Source organism: Strongylocentrotus purpuratus, unplaced genomic scaffold (genome assembly GCF_000002235.5).
Source record: "Strongylocentrotus purpuratus isolate Spur 01 unplaced genomic scaffold, Spur_5.0 spur5_scaffold_6, whole genome shotgun sequence".
Classification (NCBI taxonomy): Eukaryota; Metazoa; Echinodermata; class Echinoidea; order Camarodonta; family Strongylocentrotidae; genus Strongylocentrotus; species Strongylocentrotus purpuratus.
In genome coordinates, this window is record NW_022145612.1 from 22215629 (window position 1) to 22233900 (window position 18272).

The 18272-nt window shown below is 36.9% G+C and overlaps 2 protein-coding genes across 2 annotated transcripts; both read right to left on the reverse strand.

Annotated features, from left to right (window-relative positions):
* Positions 1–1097: 1097 nt before the first annotated feature.
* LOC578221 lies at positions 1098–10267 on the reverse strand. The gene is made up of 6 exons (XM_794895.5): positions 10016–10267; positions 6332–6537; positions 5680–5711; positions 5052–5091; positions 3912–4035; positions 1098–2585 (listed from the first exon to the last, which is right to left on the reverse strand). The coding sequence occupies exons 1-6, from the start codon at positions 10083–10085 to the stop codon at positions 2386–2388; spliced, it is 672 nt and encodes a 223-aa protein (XP_799988.1). The 5' UTR covers positions 10086–10267; the 3' UTR covers positions 1098–2385.
* A 1367-nt stretch (positions 10268–11634) lies between these two features.
* Positions 11635–17489, reverse strand: LOC100888524. Its single transcript, XM_003727231.3, has 3 exons — positions 17365–17489; positions 15706–15844; positions 11635–15270 (listed from the first exon to the last, which is right to left on the reverse strand). The coding sequence occupies exon 3, from the start codon at positions 15181–15183 to the stop codon at positions 13108–13110; it is 2076 nt and encodes a 691-aa protein (XP_003727279.2). The 5' UTR covers positions 15184–15270; positions 15706–15844; positions 17365–17489; the 3' UTR covers positions 11635–13107.
* Positions 17490–18272: the final 783 nt, after the last annotated feature.

Consider the following 18272-nt stretch of genomic DNA (forward strand, 5'->3'; position numbering starts at 1 on the left):
AAGAGATGAGAAGAAATGAAGAATTTGAGTGTTTAGAAGACGCTGTATGGGAAGGAGCAGAGAAAGATGATGGTAATACATTACAGTGTACAGTGATGTCTTTAAATTAGTTATTTACTTTAACCCCTGGTTCTGAGCCTTTTTATTGAATGATTTGTGTGATAGTGTTGGACAAACCTTGTAACTTTTGAATAGTCACTAAGCATCTGTAAAGCTTCTCTAAAGTGTTGGGAGCCCGAAACATTTGATGGCAGATTTCACTTCAATTATATTATGAAGTGAAAGAGGATGTCATTTAAAACTAAATTCTGCAAGGATTTTCAGAATGATTGTGTTTGAAGACGAATATGGATGAAAAAATACAAAACCCAAGTTTGTATCCTTTCATCAATATTCGTCTTTAAACACATTTTTTTTAAATCCTTGCAGAGTTAAATGACATCCTCTTTCGCATTATTACACAATTCAAGTGAATTTTGGCATCCAATTTTATAAGTGAATTCAGGCGCGTATGCAGGGGGGGGGGTGGTTTTGGGGGTTGAACCCCCCCCCCCCTTTGTGTTTTTTTTTGTTTGAATAAAAAATAAAAAATAAATAAATCCCAATGGCTGACCTAAAAAATATGTCCTCTTACCCCCCCCCCCCCCCCACACCCCCACACCCCCACGCTTACTCAGCGGCTGACTGAGTCGTTGCGATTTTTTTGGGACAAAAAAAAAAGAATTAAAAAAAGTGTCCTTCCTCTTACCCCCCCCCCCCCCCCCCCCCCCTCCGCTTATTCAGCGGCTGGCTGAGTCGTTGCGATTTTTTTTTTAGGACAAAAAAAAAAGTGTCCTTCCTCTTACCCCCCCCCCCCCCTCCAGCTTATTCATTAGCTGGCTGAGTCGTTGCGAAATTTTCGGCCCGATTTAAAAATGTTAACCCCCCCCCCCCCCCTTGAAAAAGTTTTGGCGTACGCTACTGAGTGGGGGGCTTTAAAAGAAGTATGGTGCATATTTGACATCACCAAATTGGTCTGTTTCAGATGGGGTAGAGGGCTAAAGCAAATAAGTATTAACTTCAAAAGACAATACGGAATCAATAACTCTGAATAATTATGAAGGTTCTATTCTTGCAGATTTATTCATGAATATGAACTACTCGTAAGAAAGATTTACAAATAGATGGAATTACTGCTAATATAATATGCATAAATTTGACAGTTTAAAATAGCTCAGAAAATGATATCATTCTCATCCGAATTTCCTTAAGCTGTATGTAAATTTAAAATTGTGCGTTTGCATTTCATAATCAGCTTGAATTGACTTCAAAATAAAGGTACTTTTGTATACATTTCTATATTTAACACATCCAACATGTGTATCTGTATAATAACCTTTGTAGAGGGCCTATTGATGTCAACAACTATATAGCAAAGCAAGTACATTGACCCAAGATCAAATGAATGTAGAATACCAAAATCCAACCAAAATATTGATCTTATATCAAAACAGCTTAATCAATCTTTTGATAATGAAATAAAGTTCTTCACTTTACAGTTTGTTTGGAATCAAATCTAGATTGAGACGACACAGTTCTGGTTTATCTGTAGAAAATCTTCAACAATGATAAATGCATAAAAAGTAATTTTAACTAATGAAATGGTGACACAAAAGTTTAACTCGCGTTGTTTACTTGGACACTCCATTTTTTGTTCATAAAGTGCGATTGAAACAGTATTATAGAGTGCTTGATTTGAAATCCTGAAACAGAAAGCTACTTTAAAAACTGCTTCTCTCATATTATCAAACCTTTATACATATATCTATATATATATATATTCTTTCGTTTGATGACCAAAGTGATAACAATAATCAGAAAGGAAAAAATAGGCAAATTAGTAACCAAAACCCAAAATCATATTGTCATAGGCTTGCTGCTAACCGTCCACTTAAAATTTAAAAAACACAAAAGCTTTATATGAGTAGTAAATGTATTATAGCAGCGTTGATTATTCATGATGTATATAATTTATATTATTTAAATAATGTAAAACTAATTTGCGACTCCAAAACCTGAATAAAATTTGAAAAAAAAGATCAACTTTCATAATTCAATCTCGATCAAGGTATCTTAATACTGTCTAAAAGCTCCCGCCCGTGTCTGACAAATAAATGTCGGGACCATTTGTTATACTGTGAAGGATTTTATCAGGCAACTATATTGCTTGATAATCAGAGTATTAAAAACAGGACATCGAAAAATACATTTCGTTTAAATTTATGAAATAAAATAAGGTTATAGGAACAGAGAAAATGAGGGAAAGAGAAACTGATAACCGCTTCATGTAGACACTTTTAAAACCCAAATTGGATTATTTGATAAATAAAAGAGATCACCCCGGCATCAATGAATGACGAAGAGGAGGCCGAACAGCGAGGCGATGACGACAGTGGTGGTCGAAGCAACGATGCCCATCGCACCTCCAAAGCCAGCATTTGGATCTTGAGGGCTGAGGTCGGTGTCGGGAGGGAGAACGTTGTTGAGACTGGTCGGGTATTCACCAGTATCGCGACCAGCACACCACAGTTCAGGATCGAGGACGGCTGCACCATTAAAAAAAAAAAAAAATAGCCTTACACAGCAGGGGCAGATCCAGTTATCTTTATACAAATGGGGCACAATGGCTAAAAGTTTCTGATAAGCAGCCCAAAAAAAGTATTCAGTTTTCATTTTCATTTTTTAAACTGTCCCATTTAATGTAAACATTAAATATATATATATATATTTTAGTATCTTGGTTTTTTAAATCAATAAAAACTTAATACTTCATGTTGAATTTTGTTTTCTATGTTTTAATTACTCTCAAATCGTCCCTGATTATTAATATTTTTTTTATAATTTTAATTTTCATACTTGGGTCCATTTATTTTTACCTATTATAGGTCAGTTATATGCAAACAGAGCCATGAGGAAGACCATGCAGAGCCCCATTTCACATAACTTGTCATCAGTGACAAATAACAGTTTTTGTTACAAGCTACTGAAATCCTTGCTTCTGATTACTTATCAGCAAACTTGTCACTGATTTTTGTCATTTGTCATTAAAAAAAGGCTTTGTGGAACGGGTCCCAGCTTGTATTTTATTTGATGCATCTTCTCCACTTTATGAAATGTTCATGTTTTCGACTATGTTAATTTGCTTTTTATATTTCATTTGTATATTTGTATGTTTTTAATGTCTTTGATGCTGATCAGGCTACTCTTGTCTAAATATTCGTGAACAAATAAAAATTAAAAAAATAATAATTAAAAAAAACCTTTGAAAGAGGGTTATGAGACCAATTATGAAGGAGGCATATTTTTTGTATCCCATATTTAAATGTGGCATTGCCTTACAGAGTCTATACTTTAATCCGTATACAAACTGTTATTAATTTCTTGATTGTTATTAAAATGAATTCCACTTTCACTTTAATAATTCCCTATTATTCTACGATCAAATTTCTTTTGATAAAACACAATCCTTCTACAAAATGTTACTTCTAAAATATGAACAACTTTATTAAACAATGCTTATTGACCCAATATCGTCCATTGTCGAATAATGTGCTTTCATCATTATTACTGTTGATGACTATATGCAAGCAGTGACTGCGGAACAATTTGTTTAGTGTTTGAGAGGGAACCTTCAAAGGCCAGGTTGAAAAGTCAGCATCCGTCATATAAGGAAAATACATTTACCACTTCCATCCATAATATACTTTCTTTGATGATTCTGGATACCGTCCTTTAACTTTAACCCCATTTTTTGGCACCATCGATGGCTGTAGCATCATTATTCTTATACATTCCTTGCCATTTTATGGACCGACAGCTTAAACATAAGATCATCATGGTTGTTGTTTTATTTCTTATGAAGTCTTATTTACCTGGGTCTTCGCTGATGACGAATCGATACCAGAGAGTGACTGAACTTTCATCACAGCTATCAGCATCGCAGTAAAATTCGAAAGCAACGGTATCGGCGATCGCTTGTCTGCAATCATAGATCAACTGTGAAAGAGGAGGGGAAATATTATTTCCACATAGTTTCATAAGTACAACTAAACAACTTTTGTTTTTAATTAAATGAAAGGTGAACATCCATCCTCTCTTTCTCATTAATATCAAGATATTCGGACATTTTGTTCCACCCTCTCGTCAGTGATCGTATTCTTTTATATTTATTTCGTAGTTCAAACACTGTTAATGTATGAATTTGGGCAGTCAAAGATGTTATTTAACATTTTGCTCACACATATACTGTTTGAAAATCCAATGGCTTCTATTGGTAAATCAATAATGATCAATCAAAATCGATTTTAGCAACTTTCCACCAAAAAAATTTAAGTCTTCAACTCAATTCCAATTTATTAATGTTTCCAACAAAACATTACAAATCAATTAAAAGCATTTCAAACAAAATAATGTAGAAATACGTGTTGGAAACGGAGGGGTCCATTAAAAAGCGATGCTTGTACAATTGTGAACACCTCAAGCAGGCGCGTACGCAGGATTTTTTCAGGGGGGGGGGGTTAACATTTATAAATCGGGCCGAAAATTTCGCAACGACTCAGCCAGCCGCGAAAAATTGACATTTTGCTCCGTTGGGGGGGGGGGGGGGGGGGGGGGGTAAGGTCATCTTTTTGAGGTCAGCCATGGGAATATTTTCCCCAAAAAGGGGGGGTTTTAGGGAAATTTAGGGGGGGGTTTACACACAAAAAATACCAAAGGGGGGGGGGTTAACCCCCAACCCCCCCCCCCCTGTGTACGCGCCTGACCTCAAGTTATACTTAGGAATAATGAGTAATTAAATCAACAAGTCCGTAACTACAAAAGGAACTACAAAATAGGGGGAAGTCGAGTACTCCTGTAAAGCAAGATGTCAAAATTCCAGAACCACATATCATTCCATTAGACCCGGACACGTATCCAAACTTTTCGATTTTTTATATTTAAAAAAAAGATATAATTTGCACTGTCCTCCATTCTCAATCAGTTAATCGTAGAAATAGAAATTGGTTACTTACCGTTGAACAAATTGGGTTTTGGTTTGATTGGTCCTTTACACTGAAAAATAAAGAACGGTATGAATTTAAGTCGTCGTCAGTGTATGGGCCTTTCGCAGCGTTAACTTTGGTAAAAGAAACCGAGTAACAATAATTATTTTCATATATTGATACACCTACTTAGAATAATGTCAGTATGATTAGCGTGTAAGCAAAGACAACAATAATAATGATTATCTCGTTTTTATATAGCGCATTTCAGGACTGCATGCCCTCGATCTCAAAGCGCTTTACAGATTACCCCGGTCATCGGATTCTACAAGATTTAGCGTACACTTGCTCATCTAACCATATTAACTTTTTTTCATTCTACAGGGTACCTATTTAACACCTGGGTGGAGAGTGGCAAAATAATGTAGATCAATGTGTTGCAAAAGAACATAAGTGCCGCGGCGGGACTTGAACCGCGAGCCTTGTGATCCACAGTCCGGTGACATCTACAAGAATATAAGACAATTCCAAGGCAATTTGTGTGTATGCTATTGATATGTTTGGGGGGGTTTGTGTCATGTTTATTGATACATCTCCTAAAAAGCTTAAATGACGTAGAGAAATGAACGGAGAAATTTTAGAAAGTGAATAAGCTTACCACATGACTGAACCGGGAGGGTCTGATTCCGCCTATATAAATGAAGAAAGAACAATTACGAAAATGTTGTTGCGTATATATTGGCATGACATGGTCAATGAAAACTCACACTTTTTGTAAAGATATGACATGTCTGATGGAATTACAATCATGAAGGGTGATGAAATTTCTCTCTTATATAATTATTCATATGTTTTTTTTTTCTCTGTATACTTTTATTCCTTTTCCCCCAATTATTCTTGTTTTGCTTGCCTTTTTATATTTCAATATTAATCTCACTTTGCCTTTATCAATTTTGATGGTCACAGTCGAAAAACCTCTATGCTATATCTTTGGGGACAGTTTTGAAGAAGAAGAAGCAGAAGAAGAAGAAGAAGAAGAACAACAACAACAACAACAACAACAACAAGGAGAACAAGAAGAAGAACAAGAAGAAAAAGAAGAAAAAGAAGAACAAGAAGAAGAACAAGAACAAGAAGAAGAAGAAGAAGAAGAAGAAGAAGGGAAAAGAAAGAAAGGAAGGAAAGAAGGAAGGAAATACGGAAGACAGAAAGAAAGAAATATTGAAAGATAGAGAGACAAAGAAAGAAACCATTATGTACAATTCTATGGTTTGAAATGCTCAATCAATTTGATCTTTCTAAACTCTCACCATAATCTCGATTCGCCTGTCTGTAGCTCCTGTGACGTGAATGCATGGGTCAATCGGGTTTTCATTGTCTGAATATTCAATGACTGCTTGTGCGTATCCGAGCGGCCTTCCAGCGGGGTCGTTTACACTAGACGTGTTACGATCATAGTTCGTCTCGGGTAATACAGGACTCCAGTTGTGAGTTATTGTGCACTGAGCATGACATCCTACAAAAGATCAAAAGAACGGAATGAATTAAATTATTAATTATGCAGATATTACTTATGATTATAGGCTATAACCCCCCCCCCCTTCCACTCACTCCTCCTCTCCGACGGGGGGGGGGGGGGGGGGGGGGGCCTCCTCTGAGTATCTTTTTCTGTGTACATCATTGGACCATCGATATCTACCATGCACGTACACGTGATCAGACCAAAAGACAAATTTACAAGTAATTGCATCCACGACAACTGCACTAAGCAATACCCCCTCCCCTCCATTCCAGCTGTTATATTCAAAAGAAAAGTTTATTTGATTTTAATTGGTTTTAAACATCGCAATGGGAATTCATCGCGGATTTCGTGTTATTGACTCACACTGCACTGGTCCAGTGAGACACACCACACCCTTTACATAATTACAAGGAAACATCCTCAAAAATAGTTGTTGTCATGTATCGGTATCCCGCCACAAAAATTTGGCATGAGGAAAACAAACACAACGGTGCACACTTTGCAAACAAAAATTACTAACGTGACGCAAATACGGTAAACATGGCGCCTGGTACTACCTGCATCGGTCACTTCCTTGTAACTATTATAATGATTACAAGTTAATGTGTCTTTATTAACCCATTTTCATTATTTTATACTAGTTAATGTTTTTTAGTAACGAACTAAGTATAAACGTTCTTTATTAACTTCAATGTGATACTAATTAATGTTTCGTTGGTAAGTAGATAATGATTCTTGATTAACGTCAGTATAATGTTTCTTAAGTAACTTCGTTATGATATACTAATTACAATATTGTTTAGTGCAGTATTTTTCAACCTTGTTTTTAATAGCAATGGCACCCTTTTAAAAAATAAAAAGTTCGCGTCACCCAATCCTAAATTAATTTACGGAAGATTCATTTTGCATCACTCTGACACTTTTCAAGTGTCATGGGCACATTTAGGGGTGACCAAAAGATTATTGACACTTTTAATATTTTTTTTATTGCAGCTTTAGTTTAGAATCAACACACTATACAAGCATCAGGGTAGGGGGAGCATGGTAGAATTAAGGGCGCGGTCACCTCGCTGCCGAATATACATGAATGTCAAGATCATTATGTGAGGGCAACAGTGCAAGAATATGAGGAGATTCGGGCATCTCATTGCCCAGAATTATCCTGTTTCTAAATGTTGCGAGCGAGTGAAGCGAACGAGCACGGTAAAGATGTATTTTCGACATAAAAGATCATACTATATATTCGGGCACCTCGCTGTCAAAACGAAGGCTATTCAGGCACCTCGTTGCTCAGATATGGAGGTATTCAGGCACTTCACTGTCATTAATCATAATGTTTCTAAAGTTTGCGAGCGAGCGAAGCGGGCGAGGAATAAAGTAACATATAGATGTCCTGCGGCACCCTAATTGGTTTGCCGCGACACCATAATATGCCGCGACAACCCGGTTGAAAAACGTTGGTTTAGTGGACTTTTTGGATGATATCAGTGTAATTACACTTTCTCAAATCTAAGTTGAAAACCAGTCCTATACTGAATCTCTCCCCATCTAAATGCGACCAAAACTAGTTATGTTGTTCAAAGTTTCAGATTTTCACAAGTTTAAAGAAAGGACTGAATTTAGACTCTTTAATCATATTGACAGGACAATCATGTACCACTTCCACTTTGGAGGTACATAACTTGTATTTCATACCACTGTCAATAAAGGGGGTCAAGCTCGCTATCCATAAGGACCGCTGCCCATAACGCGTGACTAAAATGAATAGCGGTCTTTTGTAAATAGCGGTCCTTATAAATAGCACTTCGTTCTACAGATATTAAATAGTGAAATATAGAGGTATACAAGGATTAAGAGGAATAAAAGAGAAAGGGAAATGTCACCACGATAACAACAAAGTAATGAAAATGGAAAGGGAATGAGATCGTAACAGGAAACGCAGGATATGACAACAGTTATAATGCCTTTCTACACTAGCAAATAAAATAACAAACCAACATAACTATAGCTAATCGATTTGTTTGTCCCCCCTGAAAAACAAAGTCTGCTTTTATTCTACAAATTAAGATGAGATGGAAGAGGGAAAGGGGGGGGGGGGGGGGGGGAGGTCACCGACGCTCTTATTGTCTCTTCGTTTGCCCTTTGTTTAATCATGCATGCATGGTGTCTTTTCTTCTTAAAATCTCTTGATGAAACGAGTGTAATACTTCTGGAATGCTACAAGGAAGTAACATCGCCTCGAGTTGAATTGAAAAAGACCTTCTTCCGCGAGGCGTATGTGGGGTAGTCTTGTTATCTTTTAACAAAGCCGCTCATGTATGTCGAAGTGGTTGAAAAACGCCGAAAATTAGTGCATTCATTACGATGATGACGACATTCGTACGGATTAGGATTAGCTTAATCTTCACATTGAATTTTTTTCTTCAAAACTCTTGACTGACATCATGTTAGAATTCTGAGTAGTATACCTCTTTTTTGAACGGGCAATGCCTAATGTGAATAAACAAAATGCTCTTTGTAGTTCATTGAGACCAAAATTACCCACCAAAAAATGTTCACGAGTCCTTAATATTTCATTCCAAAGGTGAAACAGATATGAATTTGTATCATTTGAACACATATTCCAACATTGCTATATTTCCACACCATTATTAGTGATATACACAACAGTTTACTTTGTAAGTCCATAATTCCTTTGAATAAATCTATTATTCGAACTCTCTGGTTCATTTAATGGAAAACCGGAAAGAAATAAACTCACTCATTATGTCAAAAATCTTCAATCCCGTTAAAGATTAGTTTATAAGGAAAGCGAATATCCGCGTTCGTTATAACTGTATACCTTGAAAATGATATATGCATTATAAACTCTTTTTCAAATGTTTATTCGGTCAGACATTTTAATGCCATTTAAACATTAAACGGATCAAACGGATCCAAGTGCATCTACTTTCTTTCAGAAGATAGTATTGTCAAAGCGACTATTTTATGCCCAATTTCTCCCCTTCTTAAAATATATACACATATAGATATCATTCAATATCAAACACCAATTTCAAGCGATGATAATTATGATACTTACATATCAAACAATTATCTTGTAATTGGTTTACATCTCTTTAAATTAAGTTTCGAAAGTCGATCAACTAAATTTCTCAATATATATATATCACATATTAATTTAAGTGTACAATTTGAATTCGGTGACAAAAACAATACATGAATTTGTATAATTTGAGAGGCCGGAGTAAGCAAATAAATGATTTGTGGCAAATAGGGTAAAAGTAATTAAAAAAAGTTAGAAAATAAATTTGAATAGCAAATACTAAACAAAATAAAACCACACCTTATAAGACAAACTACGGTAAACAAAAACTAAACATTCATTTCTAAGTTTTTTAATTAACAATTTAGTTTGTAAGGTCTTAATTAAGTGGATGTTATGCAGAAAAGAGACGGATAATCTACTCACCAATTGCACAAAATAGTATAAGTGAAACAGTCACTGCAAGATGTAGGCAGGATAACGCTGTGATATGCATTTTGACGGCTTTCTTTAACGCTATTTAGCTCCACTAAAAAAATCAACTTCACTCCTCAAATCTCGTTGATAAGTCTGATGCGCCTGCTTCTTCCTCTCGATTTTTAAAGAATCTGTGCTCACCCTTTTTCCTTCTGATTCAGTTAAAAGTTCTTCCCAGTGCACCTGATGACGTTAGAGGTCAAACAGCACCTTCGTATGGGTCAGTATTGTGTTGAACCTTTCAAAGGTGACATATTACGTAACCATACTCTTGTGTCGCCATCAGATTTAAGGATAACGTCATTTATTTCCGTGTTCTCCCCCAAATTACTGGTAGAGGGATGTTGGGAAGGGCGTTAAATTTACCTTAAAAGGTCATATGATGTGTGTGAAATGTGTCAACGTAATTTGGTTTGTCCAAAAGGTTAATGGAAATTACACGATCTTGCTATATCAAGATGCAGTATTTTAGATGTATTCAAAATGTGTGTATAATTATCTCGTTTATTCAAGATGTATTTAAAATGTGTGTATACCTCGTTTTAACCGATCGTAATTTATATATACATGTACAAAACGGTTAAACGAATATGACGCAACTTCTTTCTTCCGAAATTCAAGTTCTAAATCTAGCAATCTAGCAATCTAGTTAAGAAAAAAAATACCAATGAATTGAATTCGAATGGTGTATAATTTTGTTTGCAGTATGATTCATTCACTCTCTACTTACAACTGTCTCCCCCTTATCTCTCTCGTTCTTAAAGAAAATTCATTGCAAAATTTAAGAACCTTTGATCTTCACTTATACCACCTCCTCCGTATATACCGTTGATGTAAAACACGGGTAGTAAAGCTTCTTAAGTTTAAATTTTTATCATGACCCTATTCCAATTTTCTATTTAAAGGTATAATTATGTCCCATATGCAGCCGACATCAAATTATGTAGAGCTTTGCATTTGTCTACGTCAATAACCTATTTCTTGTAATTGCCAAAATTAAACTGATTGAATCATTGCGCAGCACAAACGTATACCATTCGGTACAAGGGTCTGAAAATCAGACTATTCACTAAAAGGATTGCAAACTAAAGTCGATTCGACAACTAACGGTCGTTATCTTCCAACTTTTTTTTTTCAAGCCCTTTCGTTTTGAGGAAAGTTCTAAAGTAGTATTATCTTTCAAATTCACTTTTTGGCCTGCAAATGGGATATAGTACCTTTAAAGAAAGGGGAAGAGGACCTGCAACAAACTCGTCATACATTTCGCAAATGCCGCCTCACATTTTTTTTGGTCGATTAGTGCCTTCGCTCCAAATCTGTCCCTTTCACCTTTTTTCACCCCCTTCTTTCTATTAGCCCCCTTCTCCGTTCTTTTCTTCCTCTCTTTCACCATTCATTTCCCTTTTTTTTTTATTCCCTTCGTTCGCTCTTTCCCCTTCCACCGCATTCTCTCTCTCTCTCTCTCTCTCTCTCTCTCTCTCTTTCTCTCTCTCAATAACAAACATCTTGTGAAACGAGTACGACGTTTGTGCTTGATTGAAATAAATCAGGTTGCATTTTGAGCCAAATTATAATTAATTGTTATATCTTTAAAAACATTACCAAAGCGTTTGTGGTTTTGCATGAGGATCTCGAGTTGAATGCAGCTACTTCATGAAAGATCTATACTGATCTCTATTTTTGTTCAAGCAGATAACTCATAAAAAAAATGTCTATAATAAGAATAATACAGTAAAACTATTTTTTAAAGGAGAGATAGAGAGAGAATCAAAGTCGGATTAATGTAACATTTTAATCTCTTATTATTTTCCAGTTGACAGTTCTGTTCTTTTACTTACATAACATAAATACAAAATTTAATCATGCATATGAATTATGATTCATAATGATGTCCTAAGGGTTAACAATGTTATAAGACGTTCTACGTACTGGCAAAGGTACGATCGATATTCGTGAGCAATATCTTCTTTTGCATTTGCACAAAGTATACAGCGATTTAACTTTACAAGAATTGCTCTTGAAATGCTCCCTTGTTAAAAAATAAACGAGAAACAGTTTAAAACTTGGACCAGATAACCTTCGGCAGACCAATAAATGAAAAACGAATCGTCTATAGAGGCCAAGTTAAAAAGAGAGATCGAGTGCTTATAAAAAAGAGCCGGACAAGCCAGTATCCCGCGAACTACAACTTCCCGTACAGCTATCTCTGGACAACAGTACTTTCCCCAGACGACTTCCCTTGGAACAACTGATCCCCAACTCCTAGGACATTTTATTCCCAGACAACTACCCCTAAATGATAACCTGCTTGTCAAATAATAACATACTGGGGAATAATCCAGGGTTTATTGCCCTATGGCGGGGAGTTTTCCTCTGTGGTAATTTACCTCATGGGTAACTGTCTGGGGTAATTGTCCGGGGTTAGCTGTCCGGGGGTAGTTGTCTGGGGTTAGTTGTCTGGGGTGGCAATCCAGAAGGTGGTTGTTCAAGAATTTAAAAAAAATTAAAAAGAGCAAAGCCTCGACTCTCGAGGCATTTTGAAATGTTTGGTTCTACCTAATCATGGTTCTACCTATACGGATTCCATTTGTTGGAAATCATGATTATATACTGGAATGAAACTATATTATTTTGTCAGCATTAGGGTTACATGCGGCGAACATAAAAATGTATTTTAAAATTTCTTCTAAAATGTCACAAAACAGCTGAACTCAAATCTTTATCAGCCCATTTGTACTAATGATTTAAGGAACACAATCAAGGCTATTAACGAAAATAATAATATTAAGGAACGCCTCTTCCCGAAACTGCCTCTTGCTGAACTGTTGCAGTCATCCGTTTTTGTTTCAGAAGTAAAAAAAAAAAAAAGCAGGATGCAGACAATGATTCTGACAAACTTCTGACATTTTTTGAAGTTGTCGTGGGCATCTTTGTTTGGAAAGCACGTGATTTAAATACATAACATAAACAGCATACTCTGTTTGCATATCATAATTTCAAGTACTTCATTTGGATCCTAAATTGCACATCACATGACATCATCAAGCTATATGAGCCCAATTTTTCTTCTGGTTGTCCTCTTGGCATTTGGTTTTAGGATCACGGAACGTCTTCCATGTTCCTATGAAAATTGTAGGCCGTTTGAACCCGTGCATGTTGAAAGCTTTCCGCAGCCGACAAGCATCACGCTTACTCCCTCCAACGATAAACCCACCAGCGTGCATCAGAGAGACACCCGAGCGGTAGGCCAGTATTCCCGCGTAGGCATCGTCTATAGGGATCAACTTTGTGGTCTCTGCCATGCGGGACATCTTCTGCACCGTGGAACCAGACATGATGTAGCCACCTCCTGAGAAGTACGGCAGGAAATACTTGAATGGATAGACTTCCCTGTGGACTTGGTACTTGGAGGGCATTCTAAGGGCGGGGCTCATTGTCATGAGGTTCCCCATGAAAAGATTCTGCGTTTGGAATACCGGAAGCTGGTCCAGATACCCGGTCATATGCTCAAAGTTGACCAACATGTCGTCGTCTCCTTTGTAGATGAACTTGGCAGATGAACATTCAGTGGACACCCAGCGCAGTCCAAGGATGACCTTCAACGTTAGATTATGGAAGGATTCTACAAAATTTGCCTGGATGATATCCCCAAATTTGTCCGATTCCTTCTGAATGAGGTCGATGGTTTCTGGTGTCTCGACTGCTGCTCTACCGAGAACAAATAGAACTTTTACTTTCATTGCAGCAGTATACTCTGGATGACCCCAGGTAACTCGTATGGCATTCCTAAGGTTTGCATTATGAGGGTGGGTGCTCACTAACGCCAGCAATGTAATATTTTTAATTTCGCAAAACAATTTTGGTTTATGAATGAACTGGAATATGTTGTTAAAATATTGGTGATAATCAACATCTTTAGTCCACCAGGTGATTTCGGTGGCATTTGGTACTGGACTAGGACAGTAGTCCATCTTGTCTGTGTGGTTCCTCCAAGCGCCTCGCATCAGTTTTGGTGTGTTAAAGTCACCAAGCGTAAGGGTATCTTGAAGGTCACAGTAGTTCGCTTCTCCACCAGACTTGTGGAACTCTTCGTGGTACCGCGGCTCTGCCTTGAGTTGACTTGTTATGATCCCTAACATAACATCACTAGCCGGGAACACGTTTACCTCTCTGTTGAATTGCACAGCTCTAGGATGTACCTGTCGAATAAAAGGTATGGACATCACAAAGCCCGCTCCTCCTACACAATAGTGTGGGTATGTTTCTTTAGGGTACACGGACTCTGATACATAATCCCACTTAACGGCATCTCGCTCCACTTTGGCGAGTTTCTTGACCCTACCAATGGAGAACGATCTGAATGGTTTAGGAGTTACAAGCTTGAGACGTGATACCACATGATGAAAGTTAACAAACAGCTCTTCATGGGCAAATAGCACAAATTTAGCATTGATGCAGTAGTTGAGTGTCCACCCCATCATTGAGAGAAGGACTTTGGATGATGGTCGAAACGTACTCAAAGAATCTCCGGCAACACTATGGATGACGTCATCATACCTGGCTGCTTCTTTCTGTAAACCAGTCATTACATCTGGCCTAGGACTGATGCCAGGTGCAATGAACAGGACAGCCACGCGCGCACCAGCGCCGTTTGATGCATTCCTCGCCCACGTCTCCCGTATCGCCTGCCTCTGCTCAAAGTGTGGCGGTAACGAGTGGACAAGGGTTAGAAGGAAGATTCCTCTGCCGTTGTCTGGACATCCTCCCGCCGGCATCAGATCAAAGTTCTGCGATACTTCGGCCACCGGTACCCCCTCGACGTCAACTACCAACCCATCGTCGTAATCAGCCCGTCTTTGGCGTGCAATTTCTTGTCCTTCCTCCACCATCTTCCGGCGCGCATCATCACTGTCGTCATGGAAACCTTCAAAACTGACATTTCCCGTGTCAACACGCGCAGGAGCTACTGAGTACTCCTTCCTGATGATGGTATAACCCAGTGGGTGGTGATCCGGTGGGTTGCTGTCAGGGGCTAAGTACACCAGGACGAGGAGGATTCGGAAACAAGAGACAAGGCAACATGCCGCCAGTATGTTTCTGATGAGTCCATCCCCCATTGTGTCTTGGTCACCTCCTGTTTATCATCAGCTGCGTGGCATAAAAAGTTGGCATCGTGAGGAAATCGTTGCCCCTTTTATACAATCCTGATAGGAAGAAGAAAAAAAGCAGCATTTAAAAGGTGAATCTCGTAAAAAAATAAAGAATACGAAAAATGTCCATTGATTTAGAATACCAGTTCTAAAAGTAATTTATGAATATCAACAAATTACGCTTTATCTTTATAGTCTATATTTAATGCACATACTTTCTTACATAATGCAAGATAACTGAATTTTAAGTGTTTTCTTTTGAGGTCCACTAAATAAATTTGATCAGACAGAACTTTGAACAAAATCTGAACTAGAGTACTGCTATAACTATGAAATAAACAATACATGTATAACATTGTATACTCAATAATGGATGTTTATAAACTAAGTATATTCCGAATAAAATAAATTAGCACAACCCAAAATTCAATACTTATAGCACACCCAAAATTCAATTAAAATCGGATCTTAAATGAACAGAATGCTTACCTTCGATATTGTCTTGAAATGGATGCATGTGAGATCTACTCTGCCTGCATGCTACATCAGTAAGAAATCTTTCCAATGAAGAAGCTCCTCATATTCAGTCGTATAAATCCAGTCTTGGTATAACAAGTGTCATACTGGTCTGTAGACGAACAAGAGGTAACAATAACAACACTATTACTAAACATCTGTACTTCAAACACCAAAACGATAATCGCAAAATTAATTTCCTTAGTCGAATCCACCACCAAAATAGATGGTATTGTATTGTTACACGAGATACATGTACTATAATGCAACACCAGGACACGTTAACAGATCATTGTCAGACTTGCAGTATACTCATAACCATTATTAGTGGAAGGCATACATTATCATTCTTTCTATAGTTACGTACCATGCGTTCATCACTGCGGCTTCTTAGGTTATCGTTGTTTGCCAAAATGGTAATTTATTCACAGATTGTCTTTGTTTCTTGTACAGAACCTTGATTTTTCTTGAGCTGTTGCTCTGCGTCTTGCTCTGCGTCTTGCTTTGCGTCACGCAAACAAAATCGCAATCGTTTTGACTGCATGGGCACTCTAAAACTGCTTAGATAGCTGCTATCGCTTGAAAAGCAAACTCTTCAATTGTATTTCTAAACCTGTGTCACGGGTCAAGTGGAACTTCCAAATTCCAAATTCAACTTTTAAGCATTTTAATTAAAAACTAAAAGAGGTGCATTGTCATTATCTCTACGCAGTCGTGTTTATTCAGCATTGTTATCGCCCTACTTGTCTCGTACAGATAATGAATTGCACATTAATTGGTGGTATACTGATTTAAAACAGGAGTTTTATAAGAAAATTAATTGTAGGCCTATCTGTGAGGTATACTAATTACGGTCAGATGAGCAACTGTTGGTAGTGCGGGGGTAGTAGATGTTCTCTTTCTCTTTTTTTTTTCTTTTATCATATATCTTCTTCTTTCTTTTATCATAACCCTTTCTTCTCTCTGAAGGAAATTTGGAAAATTATTGTGGAAAAGAAAATAAATAATTGGGAATTTACATGGACTGCTGGTTTGAGGAAGTTGTAAAAACTTTATTTTTGATTTGTTTAAAATGTGAAACTATAATTTTGTTTATGTGAATATATTTCTTCTGTAAATGTGTTTCTTCATTTGCAATTATATTCTATATAAAAATTTGTTTGTAACCTTGTATGGAAATGTTAAAGTTCACTTGCAAATTTATTTAGGCCTATGTGAAGATGATTTGTAACCTTGTACGGAATGTTAAAGTTCGCTTGCAAATTTATTTAAGCCTAGGGCCTAAGTGAAGATTATTTGTAATTTTTATAGAATGTTATAAATTATGTACAATTTTCTTTATGAGAGAAGAGAATAAAAACCTATGTAAAAAAAAAACATGGTTAAACTCAAATGAGGTCGTTCTCAATTTTCTCTCCTTTTTGCTCATGACTTTACTGAACCTATATATCGACCTATTCCATGGCGTACATTTTTGCCACATCACCTATATTCTACGTGTATATAACCCCGGGTATATATCTCGAGTATACAAGTACACTGTAATAGTAGAAGTAAAACTTGTCACCTTAAATACAAATAATAATCAAATTACAATAATCAGGATAATTACGATCTCAAAAGTGTACTTACGTGATGTTGATTGAGTATGATTAGGCCCAGAAACGGCCTGTTAGTTGCTGTCCAACATGTAGCGTACCGGTATAGAGAAATTCTTCTAGATGTACACAAGATTCTAAGATGAATGCTTTTACCGGGGCTTTTACGTACACAATAAGCACTCCTGTCATCAATAAACAGTATTTGGTAGAATCAATCTGAATAACAAAGGGACAGGACTAGGGCGTCTTCACACAACCCGATCTGTACAAAGAGTTACTTTCACCGGCATGAATTATGGTAATACCACGTTTTTGACTATCTGCGCTCTGCGTGTAAAGATTCATGACGCGATAAGAAGCTAAAAATAAAAGAGTAAAAAATAAAAATCTGAGATTCCAGTGGTCCATTTCTGAAAAAAAGTGAAAATATGATCGGTGAGAAATTCTTCCTTGGCCCTTCCTCACATTGATTAAACACTTTATTTTTTATAGCGTATAGCCGTATCGTCATCGAGGAAAAGAGAGAGAGGGAGAGAGAGAGAGAGAGAGAGAGAGAGAGAGAGAGAGAGAGAGAGAACACACTATTGGTAGGGACACTTTCTTTTACTTTGCCACCAAAAATGGAAATAATGTGCATTTCTTTAAAGGTCGTGTATCCCTTTTGCAGCTAACAATGACATCAAATTCTGTAGAACTTTGCAGGAATTACGAATAATTATGTCACGTATGTCCTATCTGTGAAATTTAAACAATTCAAATTTTGCAAGGAAACCCGTTTTACTTTCTAGACTTAACTGTCAGACATTATTGAGTGACTGACTGACTTTGTTTTCCTTTGGTAATTAAAATACATAAAATGAGCTTTAAAGGGTACATGAGCATATTTTGTCTACATCCAGTGGCGTAATGAGCAAAAACTTTTGGGGTCAGAACAAAATC

Coding starts and splice junctions, on each gene's coding strand:
- LOC578221 (XM_794895.5), bottom strand. CDS start 10,085: ATGCATATCACAGCGTTATCCTGCCTACATCTTGCAGTGACTGTTTCA. Junction 6,538..10,015: donor TATACTATTTTGTGCAATTG/GTGAGTAGATTA, acceptor GATCTTTTGTAG/GATGTCATGCTCAGTGCACA. Junction 4,036..5,051: donor AAAACCCAATTTGTTCAACG/GTAAGTAACCAA, acceptor CCTCTTTCACAG/TTGATCTATGATTGCAGACA.
- LOC100888524 (XM_003727231.3), bottom strand. CDS start 15,183: ATGGGGGATGGACTCATCAGAAACATACTGGCGGCATGTTGCCTTGTC.